This window comes from Polyodon spathula, chromosome 20 (genome assembly GCF_017654505.1).
Source record: "Polyodon spathula isolate WHYD16114869_AA chromosome 20, ASM1765450v1, whole genome shotgun sequence".
Taxonomy (NCBI): Eukaryota; Metazoa; Chordata; class Actinopteri; order Acipenseriformes; family Polyodontidae; genus Polyodon; species Polyodon spathula.
The window spans coordinates 10,881,628-10,898,787 of record NC_054553.1 but is presented as its reverse complement, the minus strand read 5'-3'; the positions used below and the strand labels follow the sequence as shown (position 1 = coordinate 10,898,787).

General features: G+C 39.4%; 1 protein-coding gene across 1 annotated transcript in view; it reads left to right on the top strand.

Moving 5' to 3' along the window:
• The window catches only part of LOC121295649 (histone deacetylase 8-like), a 29,830-nt gene that overhangs the window by 6,489 nt on the left and 6,181 nt on the right, over positions 1–17,160 (top strand). Inside the window, exons 5-9 of the mRNA XM_041220577.1 lie at positions 5,481–5,593; positions 6,449–6,526; positions 8,185–8,293; positions 9,150–9,322; positions 10,290–10,384. Of these exons, the coding sequence (XP_041076511.1) occupies positions 5,481–5,593; positions 6,449–6,526; positions 8,185–8,293; positions 9,150–9,322; positions 10,290–10,384 (568 nt within the window). The remainder of the gene's footprint in view (positions 1–5,480; positions 5,594–6,448; positions 6,527–8,184; positions 8,294–9,149; positions 9,323–10,289; positions 10,385–17,160) is intronic.

The window sequence follows — 17,160 nt, the reverse complement described above, 5'->3', positions numbered from 1 at the left end:
TGGTTTTTCAATGTAACATGTTTCCGAATTTTTTAAAAACATTTTATTAACACATATAGTAATTCTATAAGCGCAGTAATTCACATCCATTGTCGTATGCTGTTGCTTACATATCCATTTGTAATCGCAAATATGATGTATGTGAAATGTGTGCTTGCCTTCATGCGTTACGCCATAGCCAACCGCATGTTCTGAAGGCTGTTCTGCAGGTACCCGGCATGTTGGATCACTAACATCTCGCATTTCATGCAAAATGAAGTGTGATAGAAATCAATAAGGCTCCATTAAAGTCACATTACTAAAACCTGTGAGGACACTTGTACTGTGATCAGAACAACTTGTTACATCAAGTTCAGATTCCTTCTCATGAATCCAACCGGTCCATATCTGAATCAGATTTTTACACTGCGATCGTGGGAATCAGTGCTTTTAAATGGTCCGTTTACCAATGGGGCTAGCCACTGTTTTCATATCTCACAAAAGCAGAGGGGCACGTTCTTCCATTTTTTGTTTTATTTTTTATCCCTCTCGGTACTTGTTTGCGGTACAGATTGTGCTAGGCACATATTTAGAGGTGAACTCTCACCTGCACTACAATATAATTATTCTGTAGGATTCTTTAGGCAGTGAAGAATGACTCAGTAGGGGCTGTATGTGTGTTTGCACTATCTGAAAACATATCAAGATAGAAAAATAGTGCATTGTTAACAAGGGGAGCATAACTCAAGTAAGATGATAACATTTGAATGAGATTTCTCTTTGAAATAAACAGATAGCTGTATTTAGCCACAGTCGTGCAGTTCTGTTGGTGACCAGTTGGTTCAGGTATCACTTTAGTTTTTGTGTCACTGGTCTGGTACAGGATAAAGGTTATTGCCTTGATCACTGAAGCATTACACTACTCTAAACACAGTCACTGTTGGAGGGCCCTGTCATTTTTCTCTGCTCAGTGTACTGGCCTTCACATGTTGTATTAACCCAGAAACAAGTGATTCTTTCACCAGCTTAATTGATTCCTCTGGTCAGAAGTAAAGGCCCCCTTGTGCGGAAAGGCTCACTGAGCTAATTGCCGAGTGGAAGCCTGTGGTCTGTGGGGTCACTGTGAGAGTCCAGCTAACCCCTGAAGCAAGCCAAGGCCTCTTGAACTTGCAGAGTCCCACGTGTTAAAGGAAAGAGACCCTGCGTGTAAAGTGTCTTGTCTTTCTGACTCGATTTCCTTTTTCTGTTCTAGCTGTTTACAACCAGTTTTGAACTTTCAAAAGCCCTCTGTCAAGAGGGATAGCAGAATTAAGAAGTTACTTTTGTTGGTGGTTTAGGTGATTTTATTGCACAGGTGATGCATTTTAGAAAAAGTCAATAAACCTGTCCCTCTGACCCATTCTCACAATGTGGTTTTTCTATAATTGATGTATACTTTACTGTTGGGTAGATATCTTCATGTTAGATCTTTTAGTCGAAACTTTTGCTTTGAATTTTAATTTCTTAGCCCATTGTTTAATAGTTTCTGATGATCATGTTAGATATTAGTGTTTGATAACAGCTGCAGACTCCTCTGGTCCTTGCCTCCCCACAGTGGTCTTTCCTGAAACACAGTCCACTGTTGATTTGTTACTGTCTCCCCTTCCTGCCTTTACCTTCTTCTGAACATTGTTGCTATGAAACTAGAATACTTGTTCTCAAAGCTCAACAAAGAATATTTTAAGACTCATTTTTTAGAAATTTAAGCCATTCCAGATATTCTTGTAAGCCTTCATTGTAAGGTACTTGAACAAAAGGTGGACATTGTTTTTAAGTTCAGATGTGCCTATTAAACTCTCACTAAAAGCTGGAATAAACCGAGAGGCAATGGGAGTCTTAAATTAGTTAAAGAAAACCCTCTTTAAAAACTGACGTTAGCTTTATGTAATTTCATAACATTCTCTGCATAGTTTAACTTGTGCTATCATTCAATATGATAAACAATATTTTTTTTTTTTTGGCTTGGCATATCAATACTTTAAACTGTTAAAATAACGTGTTTAAGGGCCACATTGGTAATAAAGTTTAAAGTGTTTAAAAACATGATATTTCAAAGTAGTTTCCACTAGTCTGTGCCTGACATGCAAACTTGATTAAAATATATTTAACAGTACACTCTATATTTTGTATACCCATGTTGAGCAATCACTTATTCTCTGCATCTGTTTACTTGCTGTTGCAAGTTAGCGTATAAACTTGTTAGCAAAGCTGGGCAAAGAAGCATTCCCTGTGATCGGATTGTCCCTCCAGAGCCCAATCCGGCAGCTGTAAATGAAGTCTGTGGTGACAATAAAAGCCCTTGTCATATTCTAGCCTTTTCATTGTCCAGCTACAGAGTGCCCTGCTCTTTTTTTTTTTTTTTTTTTTTTTTATTCCAGCTTATAGCAGTTTGTGGTAGCTTTGCAAGCAGTGGATCACTCGTGCTGAAAGGAGGATTTTGACCCCTCTTTCTAAAGAACAAAGCGCCTGTTTCTTCTCAAAACCGCGCTGAATGTAACTGTGCTTCGTTTGTGCCCAGGGCTTGAGTTTCCCGGTAGTCAGATGACCTGTGACTACGACCATAGTAATTGGGGTTATAGAGTTGCACTGAGTCTGGTAGTCCGTCAAAGTGAAATGTGATATTGATGAATGTCTCTGTTTTTTTCTGAACCTTCATATTCAGTTGATATTCAGACATGAACTATAGAACAGTGAAGCAGTGCTTTTCTGCCCAATATCATTTTTGCCACAAAAAATAGCTTGGAATTTCAGACAGGCAAAAAATGTATTGGTAGTACCTCAAAGTTCATGTCATGGGAATATTCAGACAAAATCCAGGCCTATTGATAGCACATTATGTTTGGAGCACATCCCTTATTTAGAATTGTCTGACAATAGACTACTGAAGAAGTCTGTAACTAGTTGTACTAAAAGACCTCGTTCCTGTTGAAAGTCATTTGATTCTTTGCTTATCGTTTCTAGTCAAGTTCAAGCTACCTGTTTCAGGGATCAATTCCTAAATCCTTTATATATCCTGCATGTAAACTAGTTCAGATTCATAAGCATTGTAAACTCTGTACAATTGTTTTCAGATTCAAATCAAGTACTACATTTTTTGTGCATGTAATCCTAGTAAATTACCACTTGGTTCCAGCTGTTTCCAGGTACCTACTTCAAGTGCTCAAAGTTACAGCATGTGAACTACAGCAAAAGTACCAGGAGACTGCAGTTTATCTGCTATTGAAATATTCTACAATGAAGATAAACTGAAGAACTAAAAGATTCCCAGCACAATAACAAGGGAACAGCCATACACACGTTTACTTAATCGTAATCATAATAGTCCCACATGACTATGAAACCCATTTTTCCAGGCACAATGCAATAAGTTCACTTCTTGTGTTACAAGTATTTGGACCCCTCCTGAGCTGTGCATTTATCTTCCATGCTATATATAGGAACTATGTGGGGTCGTATTCCTTGCAACACAGGAATTGATGTTATAGCATTGTGGCAGGAAAATGTGCTTCACCCAAGTCAATACCCCATTCACACTACCTACAATGTGCAATTATCACATTTTGAAAACAATTGCGGTGTTTCAATGTGCCTTGAACCCCCTTTTGTTTAGGTAGTGTGGATAAGTTAAAAAGTGATGGAAAGTATTAGAAAGACTTAGGAATTTTGTTATGTTAAGGTAAGAACATGTTTTAAAGATTTGATTAATATGCATTTGACAAAAACTTATTTTAAAAGGTTTGTTTCATTACCTTTAAGTACTGCTGACTATCTTATGATTCAGTGTTTTTAGGTTCTGAATGATAAGCTTTTTCTGTTATGATTTCCCAGCTCCATACCACTGGAGTGTTTTCTGTAACTCCCTGTAACAGGGCGAGCAGCCCTGTACATTTAGTTTATTTTTAGAACGGGGTTCCGGACAGGGAGAACGGGGGAGCATGCCTGCTGGTTTCCCCACTGCCACCAGAAGGGGAGGAGCCCCTGCCGCCTTTGCCGCAGGAGCAGAGCAGCAGGAGCTGCCTCGGTCTCCAACCCTCTCCCTTCGGCATTGGAGGGACCAGGGCAGGATGCTGCCGGACCTCAGCAGCCCCTGCATAGGTTGCTGAGGGGAGCACGGGGGAAAATCACCCGGCTGCAGTGGCTGTGAAGAGGGCCAACCCCCGCACTACAGCTACGCCTGGCTGTCCTCCCACCGTCGCCTCCCGAGGGTCCGCTGCCACCGCTGCCTTCCGAGGGGCCGCTGCTGCTCTGCCTCGCACCGCCCAAGGATGCCCTCCTCGCACCGCCCAAGGATGCCCTCCTCGCACCGCCCAAGGATGCCTGCCTCGCACCACACAAGGATGCTACGTCTGTATGTATCGCCTGGGGCTGCCTGTTGCTCCGCATCTCCTCGGGCTGCCTGTCTCTCTTTCATCCCCTAGGGTTGCCGAGGGTCCCGCTTCGCCTGGGGCCGGCGCCTGGCTTGCACTGCCTGGGGCCGCTACTAGTCCTGCAGGACCGCAGGAAGCACCCGAGCTGGCGCCTCAGAAAACGGCACTGCCGGCTAAGAAGGGGGGGGGAGGTCAGGAGACCAGCTCCCCCAGCCGCACTTTTACGGCAGGAGGAATAGTCGCTGAAGCCCCGGAAGAGGGAGCTGCCAGCCACGAAGGAGTGGGGGGAGAAGGACCTCCCACCATGGCCACCCCCATGGATTACTCCAGACCCCTCTTTCGGGACATTGAGACTGAGGGGGGAGGTGGCCGTTGGAGCCATGTGTTCTTTCCACGGGGGTGGTGGGGGTGGGGTTAGGGGGATTTGAAGCCCATCCACGTTGATTAAAAACCTTGTGCAGAAGGTGCCCATCTCCTAAATTAATTAAGTGATTAATTTGTTGCTAACCGGGAGATGGTCACATGAATAAAAAGCCTGCAGCTCTCAACGTTTGGGGTGGGGTGTTCGAGAGGCAGAACTAGAGAGAAGAGAGATTAATTTAAAATAAAGACCAAGGAACAGTGAAGGCACTTGCCCAGCCTGAACTTGGGTTTTGTTATTGTTTGTGTGCGAGATTTGTTTTGTTTAAACCTTTTATTTTCCTGCTCTATGAGCAGTGTTTATTTTTGTTTAACTTTTATTTATTATTGTTATTTAAAAAACGGTGCGCTGCGCGTCTGTAAACTGCAAGTACCTACCTCCTGTGTTTTTGTTCCGCCTTCTGGCCTGATGTCACCGCAACGCCATTTTCTGCCACACTCCCTTTCATCGAAATTTAGCAATTCAAAGCACAATGCAGTGATAACTCTGATATGGATGAACGCTGCTGACAGCATTTACGAAGCCGGTTTTGTTGAGGTTTCTGAAACAGTGACTGCAGTTTCATTAGCAGGTTCTCAAAAGTCCTCCTTACCCTCACCGTTGTGCAACTTAAAATATCACTTGTGTAGAGTCTCTTTGTGTCATAGCTGTTTTGTCTCCTTTTTTCTCTCCAGAGATGAAGCCTCCGGGTTTTGCTACATTAACGATGTAGTTCTTGGTATTTTAAGACTACGGCAGAAGTACGAGAGAGTTTTATACGTGGATGTGGATTTGCACCATGGGGATGGTAAGTCCACAGGGAGCAGAGTGACCTCCCTTTACTGAGTTTGCATGTACACTCCAAAAGGAAGTTGCAGATTAACCAGTAGATTATGGAATGGTTGAGAAATCTTAAAGGAAAGGTGATAGAGCCCCTGCTCTCTCATCTTCATAAACAACCTAGACTATGGGATATTTAGCGAGCTCCTAAAACCAGCAGACAACACAAAGCTACAGAGGTGTAGCCAACACGTACACAGTGGCTTAGGAAATCCTGTTTCTGCTGTGATCTGCGCTGTCGCAAACAGAGACCTGCTCAGTATCTAAATGTCATTCATGTACTATCTTGAAAAAAACTTTTCTGGGTTTGGATGACCAATTTTAGCATACCTTTTATTTGAAAGTGAGGCAACAATAAACAACTGTGTACAAATAGCACTGTATTCCCTAATGCTTTAAATGAACACCAGTAGAGTGCAAAAAAGCTTTTGTACGGCATAGGTTCATGTTTCAAAGCTGTCACTTATGGAATTGAAACGTATTTGATAATGCATGACTTGCTTATATTAACTTGGCTTGTCTAGTGTCAGGTTGGATAGCCTTGCAAAACTGTGAGTAATGTTCCGTTAGTTCAGCAGTGCTTGAAAAATAAGAATACAAATGTGCATTAATAGATTGATCAAGTTTGTGTTTTAATTACCATAAAATAAAGATGTGAAAGTTAATACAAAATGAAATAAAATAAAAGGAATGAGAAGATGGAGGGGAACCGTAGATTCTAGTCAAAACGTTTGTCATTGAACTATTTCTGTTTTATTTGAGTATTTCTGTTTTCCGAGTTATTGAGTGTAGAAAAGCAGGTGTGTTTCTTTATCTTTTACAGGTGTGGAAGATGCATTTAGTTTCACCTCCAAAGTCATGACGGTATCGCTGCACAAATTTTCTCCTGGATTTTTTCCAGGTGAGGATTCCTTAACTTGAATTGAAAAAACTCAAACTGCATTAAACCATGATAACACAACCTTGAGCTGTGTGACGACCAGTATCCCATCTCTTTGACTACTAATAACGGGCTGATTCATAAAGATTTCACTCCAGTACAGCACTTTCATAAGAAAAACAGTTTGGTCCAATGGGCTGAAGAATCTTATCTTGCTGCACACCGCAGTGAATGCTTTCCTATGTGGAATTCATGTCCAGACTGCAAACATTTGTTTAGCCTGAAGCATGCTTTTATTGTTCCCAGCTCAGGCCGGAGCATTGTGTGACTGGGCTTGTTTTACACAGGCTTGGTGTTTTAGCTGGTTTGTACCTTCCAGTTCAGCTTTTTGCCTATGAAATACACTCCATAAATTGAAATTGAGTTGTACACTTCTAAGTGCTTTCCCATTTAGCACAATCCTAGTGTTCTGATATAAGGTAAACCACTTGAGTTTATTTCCTGGAGGCAAAGGGGTATTTTCCTTTTATTTCTAATAAAACAGTTGCTAAAAACGCAATTTGACTAAACTGGAAAAACAGAACTAACACATCAATCCCTATGGGGTTAAATAGAATGTTAGATCATGCATCTGTGAAGACAATCGCAGCGAAGTTATGAGATAAATTCCATTAATTAAATATGCGTCCCTTTATATCTAACGTGTCTAGGAATTATAATGTTTATTGTTTTTGCATTTTTAGCCATTCTGTATACCAGGCCTGCATTTGCTAGTATATTTTTTTTGGTGTGTGTGTGTGTGTGTGTGTGTGTGTGTATATATATATATATATATATATATATATATATATATATATATATATATATATATATATATATATATATATATATATATAATTACACAGACAAAATTGTTGGTACTCTACACTTAATATAATACAAAGAAAGCATGTTAAATACAAGCATTTAATGAACATTAGTAAGTTAATTTATTAATATGACAAAAATGAGAATACAAACAATCTTTGTATAAAAAAAAAACAAAAAGTTTTAAAAATGTGTTCATGACAAAAGCATTAGCACCTTTAAAAGTCTGTAAAAACATATTAATTGATTGAAAACCATTACATAGTAACTAAGCTGCATTAAAGTCAGTAGCCAGAAAAGGAGGTAATTATTTCCACATTGAAGAACATTTTGACAGCACAGAAGGTGATGGTCAAGACAAAGCAGTTGGATTCACATTTGAGAAAAGTACTTGTAGCAAACTGCAGCAAGGAAATAGCTACAGAACAGCATCAAAGAAGTGTGGCATATCAACATCCACAATCGGAGCAAATAACAAAGAAGGTGCTTATAAAATGGCACATCTACACTACTCCATTCCTAGCAAAGTAAATTAGTGTCAAGGCAGAATGGTTCTAAAAGTTCCAAGCCATGCTGGTATGGTGATATATTTGCAGAAGATGGAACACTTGTTGGCCAGTGAGATTGCTCTACATATCAGAGATGCTATTCCCCTTACTTTAAACTCCCTAAGATGTTTGTTTTGTTTGTATTCACAGAAACACCACATTTTTAGTACTGATTGTTTAGGGAATGGATATTTAAACAGTTTAAATTTCATAATAGATGTGTGAGTTTAATGACTGCGGTTTTCTTAACCTGGTTTGACGCAGGTACTGGAGATGTGTCCGACACGGGGCTTGGGAAAGGAAGGTGGTATGCCGTTAATGTTCCCCTGCAAGATGGAATTCAAGATGACAAATATTACCAAGTCTTCCAAAGGTGCTACTCTCTTTTTTTATATATTTGTGTTACTAAATGAAAACATCCACATTGCATTCTTGTTACATCTAACTCAGGTTTTTCAGAATTTAAGCTTGGATGGCTACATCTTGAAGTCTAAAGTGTAAGTAGCAGTCAAAGTTTTATTGCTCCTTTCACAGGCTGTATAAATTAATAACAAAATAATTAAGTACATCAGTCTGTTGTCTGAAAAGAGCCACTCCAACCTTTAGTATGGTATATGATGTTACTATAAGAGCGAAAAAACTGAAGTGACAGTGGGCCAGACATGTAGCAAGAAGAACAGACCATCACTGAACCAAGGAGATACTAGACTGGATCCCAAGAGATATAAAGAGATCAAGAAGACCTCCAGGAAGATGGCAAGATGAAATTAGGAAACATGCCGGAACAACATGGATGAGGGACGTAGCAGTCTTTTGTGGCAGTCCAGCAGTGGATTGAAAAGGCTGAAGATGATTGAGATATACATACATGCATTTTGTTCATTTTCACATTGTTAGCAAGTACTAGATTCTGGGCCAGTGTGGGGTTTCTGTCTGTACATTTGTCCATCTATATTGTACACTTCAATTTTTGCATATACAGTGAAAACCATGTAGTGAACTGATGAAGCTGGGTGTTATGGGGATATTTGGAGGTATTTCCCTGCCTGCACATTCGCATGTCTCTATGCCACACTTTTTTACATGTATGTTGAGAACCACTTATCTAATTATGTTGAAACTTTTTGTACACATTCATGAGCATAAGAGTAACACAAGCTCAGGACATGTGAAGGTGCATGTACATATGTTCATAGATATGTCATTTTTTAACACTCTGCTTGTTCCAGTGTGCTGACAGAGGTACATGCAGCCTTTAAGCCTGAAGCTGTAGTCCTGCAGCTGGGTGCTGACACGATGGCAGGGGATCCCATGTGCTCCTTCAACATGACCCCAGTGGGAGTGGGGAAGTGCCTGCAGTATGTTCTACAGTGGGAGCTTCCAGCTCTGATATTGGGAGGAGGTGAGTAACAGTAGCATACATGAACTTTTTTGATGACAGGTTTGAAAAACAAATCTAATGTACACTGAGAATATACAAACATGTGATTACCTTACATTTCTACCCAAATCAAAAATGTATCAATGGACTCTTTCTTCACTGGTTTTTGTGCATGTGCTATCATGTCAATTGATCAGATATCAGTTGAAAAACTGACATAAATAACCTGTCCCGTCCTGCGCATGCATTCCTGTTCCTCTGTCTAGAGGTTCCTCTTCTTCATTCAACACCTTTGAAATTCAGGCTCATTAGCTTGTTGCAGTTCTGCATCTTTGATTTCTTTATTTGAACTTCTCTAACCGAGTGCATCGATACAGTTTAGTTTGCTTGGAAATTTTAAAAATGATGTGTTAATGTTCAACAATGTCATATTTATATGTAATGGATTGCACGCACAAATGCACTTCCGTCCGTCTGAAACCGTATGCTTCACAATTGCTTTACGTTTCCATTCAAACATTGTGGTGCAGCAGCTGCTTTGAAATTGAAGCTCCTGATTAGTCAGCTACCAGTTTCTGAGGTTGACTGTCACTTTTCTAGTCATTTATTTGGCACTTCCCCTAGGTGGTAGTTTGTTAGCACTGTTTAATTGCAGTCTTAACATGTTGATTACTAGTTTTGTTATGGTCAGCATACAAATAAATGCATGTAAACCAGAGCATTGTGCTAAAGCTGCCTGCACTGTACCTAAACATTTCTAAACAGAAGGTTTCGCTCACCAGCACTGACAGTTGACCCAGTCTGTCAATAGCAACAACTGATTCTAGTCTTTTTTTTTTTTTTTTAATGAGATTGCTGTGCAAGTCTTTTTACCCATGCAACAGGACAACGATGAAAGGTACTAATTAGGTGCACACAAAGAACCCATTTACTTCAATGCTTTGTTATTTTCTTTTCTCCCCTTTACTCCCTGTATCGCTGGAGACAGGAGGGTATAACCTTGCCAACACTGCCCGGTGCTGGACCTATCTGACTGGCACTATCCTCGGCCAAACACTCTCCTCTGAGATTCCGGATCATGAGGTAAGGCTCCAGTGGGGCTCCTGTTTCTTCACTCTCCTTGCTGAGTCATTCCCCCTAATCAAAGCCCTAGCTCCTGGTCTCAATACCGTTTTGTTGTCAGGTGGTTCAGGAACAATAACACACTGTCCCTATGGCATAGGGAGCACTTGTTTCCGAAGAACTGTGCGCTTTTCCAAAAAGAGATTTGGAATGAAGAGAGATTGTAAATTCCCAGATAATTGCACAGAAAGCAGGGGAAGGAGAGATACAGTAAAGGTTTCTCCTCCCGAGCACAAAGAGGTCTTTTGGCTTTGAGGATTTTCAAGTTTTAACCCTTCCTAACCAAAACCCACATTAAAATGGCTAAATCAGAGTTTGTGTATGAAAAGTTGTCATGGCTTGTCACCAGGATATGTTAAAAACTGTTGAAGGGAGGGAAGGGTAAAACTCATATCGGTGCGATGGGAAATGACATGTTGTGACAGGTCAACTCTACAGAAGTGACATATATAACATCTACAAAAATTAGCAACTTACATGTTGAGCATCTTCCGCAAAGACACTGAGACAAGTAAGTTATAGTAATAGTCGTTTTAAGTTACAGGTAAAACGCAGTTTGAATGCCAACACTCTGCATTGGGAGAGGATTTCACAGTATTTGAGGTATATATAATGGCCAAAATCACAGCCTCGGAGCCTGGATCTAAGCAGAGAGCATTTCCATCCCAGAGCAGGACAGACACAGCTAATGGTTTGCTTTTCAGTCCTTGAAAGTCCTTTCATTATTATGTGCACTAAACAAATTGCTGTTTTTGTTTAGTTTTTTCAGTGTACTTTAAACGTTAAATATCATTTAAAAACGTTCATCTGTATTTTATTAAATATCAATTTCTCCAGTGGCAGATAAAGTCCAGTACTGTAAATAATTAAATACTGAGTCAGAGTTGAAATACTGAAATAAAACACCCAGCTAAATCCAAGGTACAAACCCTAACCACTGATGTGCCTGGTTTCTTATATTCTGGTGTAGATATTCTACATTAACTGTATCTTTTGTCTAAGTCCTAACAGTAACCTCTTATTAGCACCAAAAGAGTTATCACTGTTCCTCCTTTTAAGTATTGGCCATACAGGGAAACCATTTTTTCTAGCCCACAGTGCTGCAGGTTCATTCCTGTCTTGCAAGTAACGGGACCCACAAGAAATCAATTTATGTCAGAGTAAATGGGTTTCACATGAGAGAAATGGTAAATGAAATCAAAAGAGCAACCGCAGAACAATAAGTGACTTGTGATAAAGTTATGCTAAGGAGAAGAAAAAAACAAAAAACATTGGTTATTACCCCTTTGGGGAATATTTTAAGACATCATTGCATAGTACTATTCCAGGTTTGCCTGAATTCACAACGTTGGCAGATTAAATACAGCCTCTTTAATCAGAAACATTTCTTTGATTCCTGACTCCTCTCACAAAGTTCAACATTAATTAGCATTCATATTTTTTTTAGTGAGCTAAGCCTCTATTTTCAAGGACACAGAGCAGGATGCCTGCATTCAATCAAGAGTTATATGGTGGATTGCAGTAAATTTAAAGATATTGAAGTCAAAAGGGTGAATGTGCCCAGAGCTGTTGTCGGGACTGTGAGAACTAGAATCCTAGTCAATGTGTGAATCCTTAAAAATCTTTGTATGGTTATTTGTTTTCTGCCGCTGTAGCTGTTTAGCTGTCGCCTCATGGCCAGTGTCAACCACTCTCCCTCAAAGCTCTTGTGATTTCTAACACCCAAGGTGTCGTTTTTATTCTTATTGTCTGTTTTGTTTTCGCTGCAACATTAAAGTACATGAGACATGAGAACCTTGCTGCTTAGATGGAAAGCTTTCTTGAGAAGTCCATTCATTCTTTTCTTACCCACTTATTCTCTGCAGTCCTTTGTCTTGCATGCCTGAAGATCAAAGAGCCACATCATTGTCTGTGTCAATTTACACCAAACAAAACACAATTTAACTGCAGTGGGCCTGGGGAGATAAAGAGAGGTTGGACGCTGTGTAGGGAAATCGCCAAAATGTGTAACAAGAACAAAAAGTACTTTGTACCTGCCGGACAAATCCCTTTGCTCCACCAGCTGCCATCAGCCCTCAGAGCAGGGTCCAGGAGGGCAGAAGACACTGGGGTCTGTGCTTCGGGGACAATGGAAACAAACAAAGGGGTTACTGAGGACTTTCAAAAGCTAGGCTGTAGCCCGTTCCACAAAAACATTTACTTCTAAACTAGAAGTGATCACATAGGTACACAGATGGAGAATATAAGAATTCAAGCCATTAGTGCAAGAACATGTAATCATGTTGTCTTCAAAGTGTGTTTTAAATTTAAGCATGGAACGTAATAACACGGTATATGACCTCTTTCGAGTAGCAGGATATATTTATGTTATCTGGTCAGAGCAAGAGTTAAGCCCTGTTATAAAACATTTCTGTGTACAGATGTTTTTGAGACTCTACAGATCCACACAGGTCTTCAGCTGATGCCCTGAGTTTAAACTCAAAATGCAAAACATTAACAACATAAATAAGACAAGACACCTACAGCAATTTGAAACCAAACTGCAAATTTATTCAAGACTTGCTTTTTGAAATGAACCAATAATTAGATTTTCAAAAAAAATTAAAAAAAAATAATAAAAAAAAATGAATTTATAAAGTTTTATATTTGTCTTAGTTTTATAGTGCCTTACACTTGCATTGATTCTGTAAACAGAACAGCTCAGCAGAGCCCCAGTGTACCTTATATAGATGCTCTTGTGACAACACTAACTCAATGGCACTACAGCAACTGAACTTGTGAACTTGTATTAGTCACAGCTTGTCAAACTCAAGATGTGTTTTCTCGGTTTCAAAAAGTTCTCAAATGTATTTTTATATATTTTTTTATATATGTTTTGGCTTGTTGTGTTCACTTTGTTAAAAATCCAGGCAGTTAGGTGCCTTGATTGTTCTAACAGCAGAAAATCAAACATGGCACGGTTTCATTCTTGAGATCCACAGTGGTGAAGTTTGATATCTGAAAATAAAGCAACATGGAATATTATGCAAGTCATTAGTAGCAGGAATGATACTCATCCTTTCTTTACAAATGTTTTCTAAACACTTCAGTTGTGTGCAGTAGCTTTTTAGATGGCAAACATCCAAAGAAAACAGTGATCTGCCTGGTAATCACATGACAAAAAGAAAACAATTCTTGGGAGGGGTGTATGGGAGTTCCAGAGTATTCTGGGAGATTTCTTGAAAAAAGAAATACATTGGCAGAAATTCAGACTGTGTTTTTGTTATATCTTCTCAAGAGTCAGAATTGTATTGTAATCAATTACTACAAGTCTTTGTGTAATTTAATATATGTGGAGTGACATTAAACCAGTTGAAGACCTAAAAATACATCTCATATGAAAACAAATGGATAAAACAAATTTTCATTCCTAATGGGGCAAAAGCACTTAGTGGGGATTTCCAATGAAGTGGAGGACAGATAACAGGAAGGAAGCTACAACAAAAATAAACTTCACTGTAATGAAAAAGGGTAAAGCATTCCAAATGTTTGGGTGTACTAGCTGAACGCGCCACTGCATTGTCTTGTCTTGGTTAAATGAATGTGTTTGTGATAGGTGTGACACACTGCAGCTAGTACAGCGAGGTACAATACATTACAAATTGCACATAAGTTTCTTCTAGGTTCTTGTAATAAAAAGTCCCAATGTGCTCAGGTAAAAGGTGACTACAGTCCTTGAGAATTGCTTGGAACCCTGCAATGTTATCCTTTAATCCACAAGGATATTTAGCCAAAGTTAATTTTATAGAAAGATCTGGAACAGGCAAGAAAGTGCAGTTTTTAAGCACATTGCAACAATGCAGCATCAGTTTCACTTGATTCCACATAGACTGCTCATACTATCTCTCTGATAAATGAATACATTTCATCAGGTCTGGCTATAAATGGATAGGGTGATCTCTTGAAATTGATAAGCACTAATACTGTGTTCTGTTACCTGGTATGTGTCATTGTTTCACATTTGGATGCTGGGTTGAAGAAGCTTTTGCCAAGGTACAATACCTAATTGAAACAACCTTAATGTACAGGAGGAGCCAGATTCAGGCCAGATGTTAAAGTGTATATTTGTAACGTTTTTGTTCTTTTAAAGGGGAAGTCTCATTTGGACTTTGATTCATTCTAAATATACAAAATATATAATATATCTAAATAGCATGCTTGCCTTTACTCGTAAATGCTAACGATCTGCATGCTCTGTGTGCGGTGCTGCTGCTGGGCATGTTGAACAGCTGGGCTCTCGTATTTCAGTGTGATAAAATCAAAGGCTGGATTCAAGTCAGGAGAAAGATTTTTTTTTCAAAGAACATCTTTCGTCTAAGTGAGTTCCCTTCTCATTAACTCAGCTGGTTTCAAACCCTGGCTCATATTTTTCAAATAATTAGCTGTGACCTATGTGGGGACCCAGCGCTTTCCAGTGGGCTATTTTGCCCTATGGGGCAAGGCGCTGTTATCACACCACACAATCACAGGGCGCTCTGAAACGGAGGTCAAGTCGACTCGTTTTGTGTAGTTTAATGTCAGTCTCTCAAATTCAGGCGGTGGTTGGTCAGTGCCGATTTGGGATATTGATTTTATTATGCATATAATTAGAGGTAAACGCCTGACTGCACTGAAGAAGCGTTTTCCAGTAGGATCCTGGGAAGGAGAAGCACTGCGCAGTGAGGTAAGACGCATTGGGGTTAGTGCATGCATTGACACAAACTGAAATGCGAGAGGTGTGATAAGATAGAAAAAATGCCTAGATAATAGGGTAGCAGAATTCAGGCAGTGTAAATGCAAATTGGGTGAGACCTCCCCATTAATCGTAATACAGACTTTTTAATCAGTGTTATGAAATGGATTTCATTTTTGTTTTTTGTCATTTTAGTTTTCATCTATTCATGTCCATTAACACAGTCGTCCAAATCTTTAAACATTCAATCAATAATTCTGAGGTAAAACTGTAGGAAACTAAATGAAATAGAAAAATGAAATTTTGACGAAAATCCCTTCAGCTAAGCCCTGATAAGAAAAACGTGTGAATTTCTTTCCCATGGGGTGTTGAAGTCATCACCAGCCATTGTCAGAACTGAAGCTTCCTCTGCTTGGAAGAGCTGTGTGCACTGGTTAGAAAAGGAAGTGCTGGCACAACACAAACTGTTACAGTTTTGACTTTTCTCGCAGCCCTGTCAGAAAAACAAGTACTTTCTGAGCTATTGTCTTCAGAGGGGTGTGGTTGGTATATCATGCTCCCATGGGGGGGGGGGGGCTTGTCGGGCCCCCTTGTCCTTGACCTGTACAGATTGGCGGTTTTGCATGTGGTAACCATGACTATCTGCACATATGTACAGAAAGGGTTTGCATGGTGTTTTAAGTCTGTGATCAGTAGACTAGTTTAAGATGAGTATCCTGTATTTAGAAAGGTGTCGCTATTCAGCACTCCTGCAGTTAACATAAACTGGCAGATAGTATTTCGCTTTGTGTTTGTGGCATATGTTGTGAAAGATATAGTTAAGTTTATTAATCAAATTTCATTTGAAGCAAATGTCGTTAGACTTGTTACAGAATTTACATATACAAATCACAAAGTATTTTTATATACGATCTACACTGATGTGTTGCTAATATCTGGATAAGTATGAATTGTAATATTTAATGTTGGTATTCCAATGTGTTTGAAGCCTGCTGTATACTTTAATAGCTGCCAGCAGTTGCTGCTTACGACAGCCTAGCTATGCGTGCAAACATGGTTTATTCAATTGATCTAAGCAGTGGCAGATCTAAATATTGCTGCCTTTTGGATCGCTAAATCAGGGCCCTTTGTGTACGAAAGTTAAGAAATGTGACACGTGACCCTGAATGTGTGTTGGCTTTAAACAGCAGTCCAGAGGGGCTTCATTTCTGACAGAAAGAGGTGGTGTTAAAATAATTGAAATGAAGGCTTGTAAATCATTGTATGTGTTGAAACCTTTCTTTGCAGTAATGTTGGCTTCACTAGCTCTGTCTGACGCACCTTTTCCACAGAGCTGCTAGCTGTTTTAATAGCCTGTCTGCACCTATAGAGACACACCAGGGCTGGTACTTCCTACCATTGCTTTAAATAGGAACAGGGATTCAACCTGGAAATGGTATTGTGGTGTTTGGCAGCTGTGTGGAATTCTGAGTTCTGCAGTATTTCCAGATTAACCAATGAGACGTTTGTTGTTTACAACATGATTATTATTACTGAGTTAGGAAACTGGAGTCATGCCTTAACCTCATAATCTAAAGGGAAGCTCACGCCTTACTCAGGCATTACCAGTATCTGAACAGAAATATTTCATATGTACAAAAACAACCAAGTTAGAATAATGGGACGGGACATATGAAGATGTGATTCTACAAAAGGACATGTTTTGAAAGGATTTGGTTGATTGTTGACAAAATCATCAGCCCCACTTGTTGTCAAGTTCATTTTTGACAACAACATGTTTCTGCAGTAGTGTAGAATTCTCTTGGCTGATTGACTGAAAACACCCCAAATAATAAAAGATTGAGATTTGTTTAAAAGAGAACTTTTTTTATTTATTTAAGGCCTGTTCTGTTTAAACCTTCGCTTCAGTTAAGAATGCTTTAGAAATGAGAATAAACCCCTACACTCTTTTAAACAGTTTAACTGCAAAATGATTTAATTAATCAATCAGTCCTTAACACATCATTCTTTAAAATCTTCCTTAAAA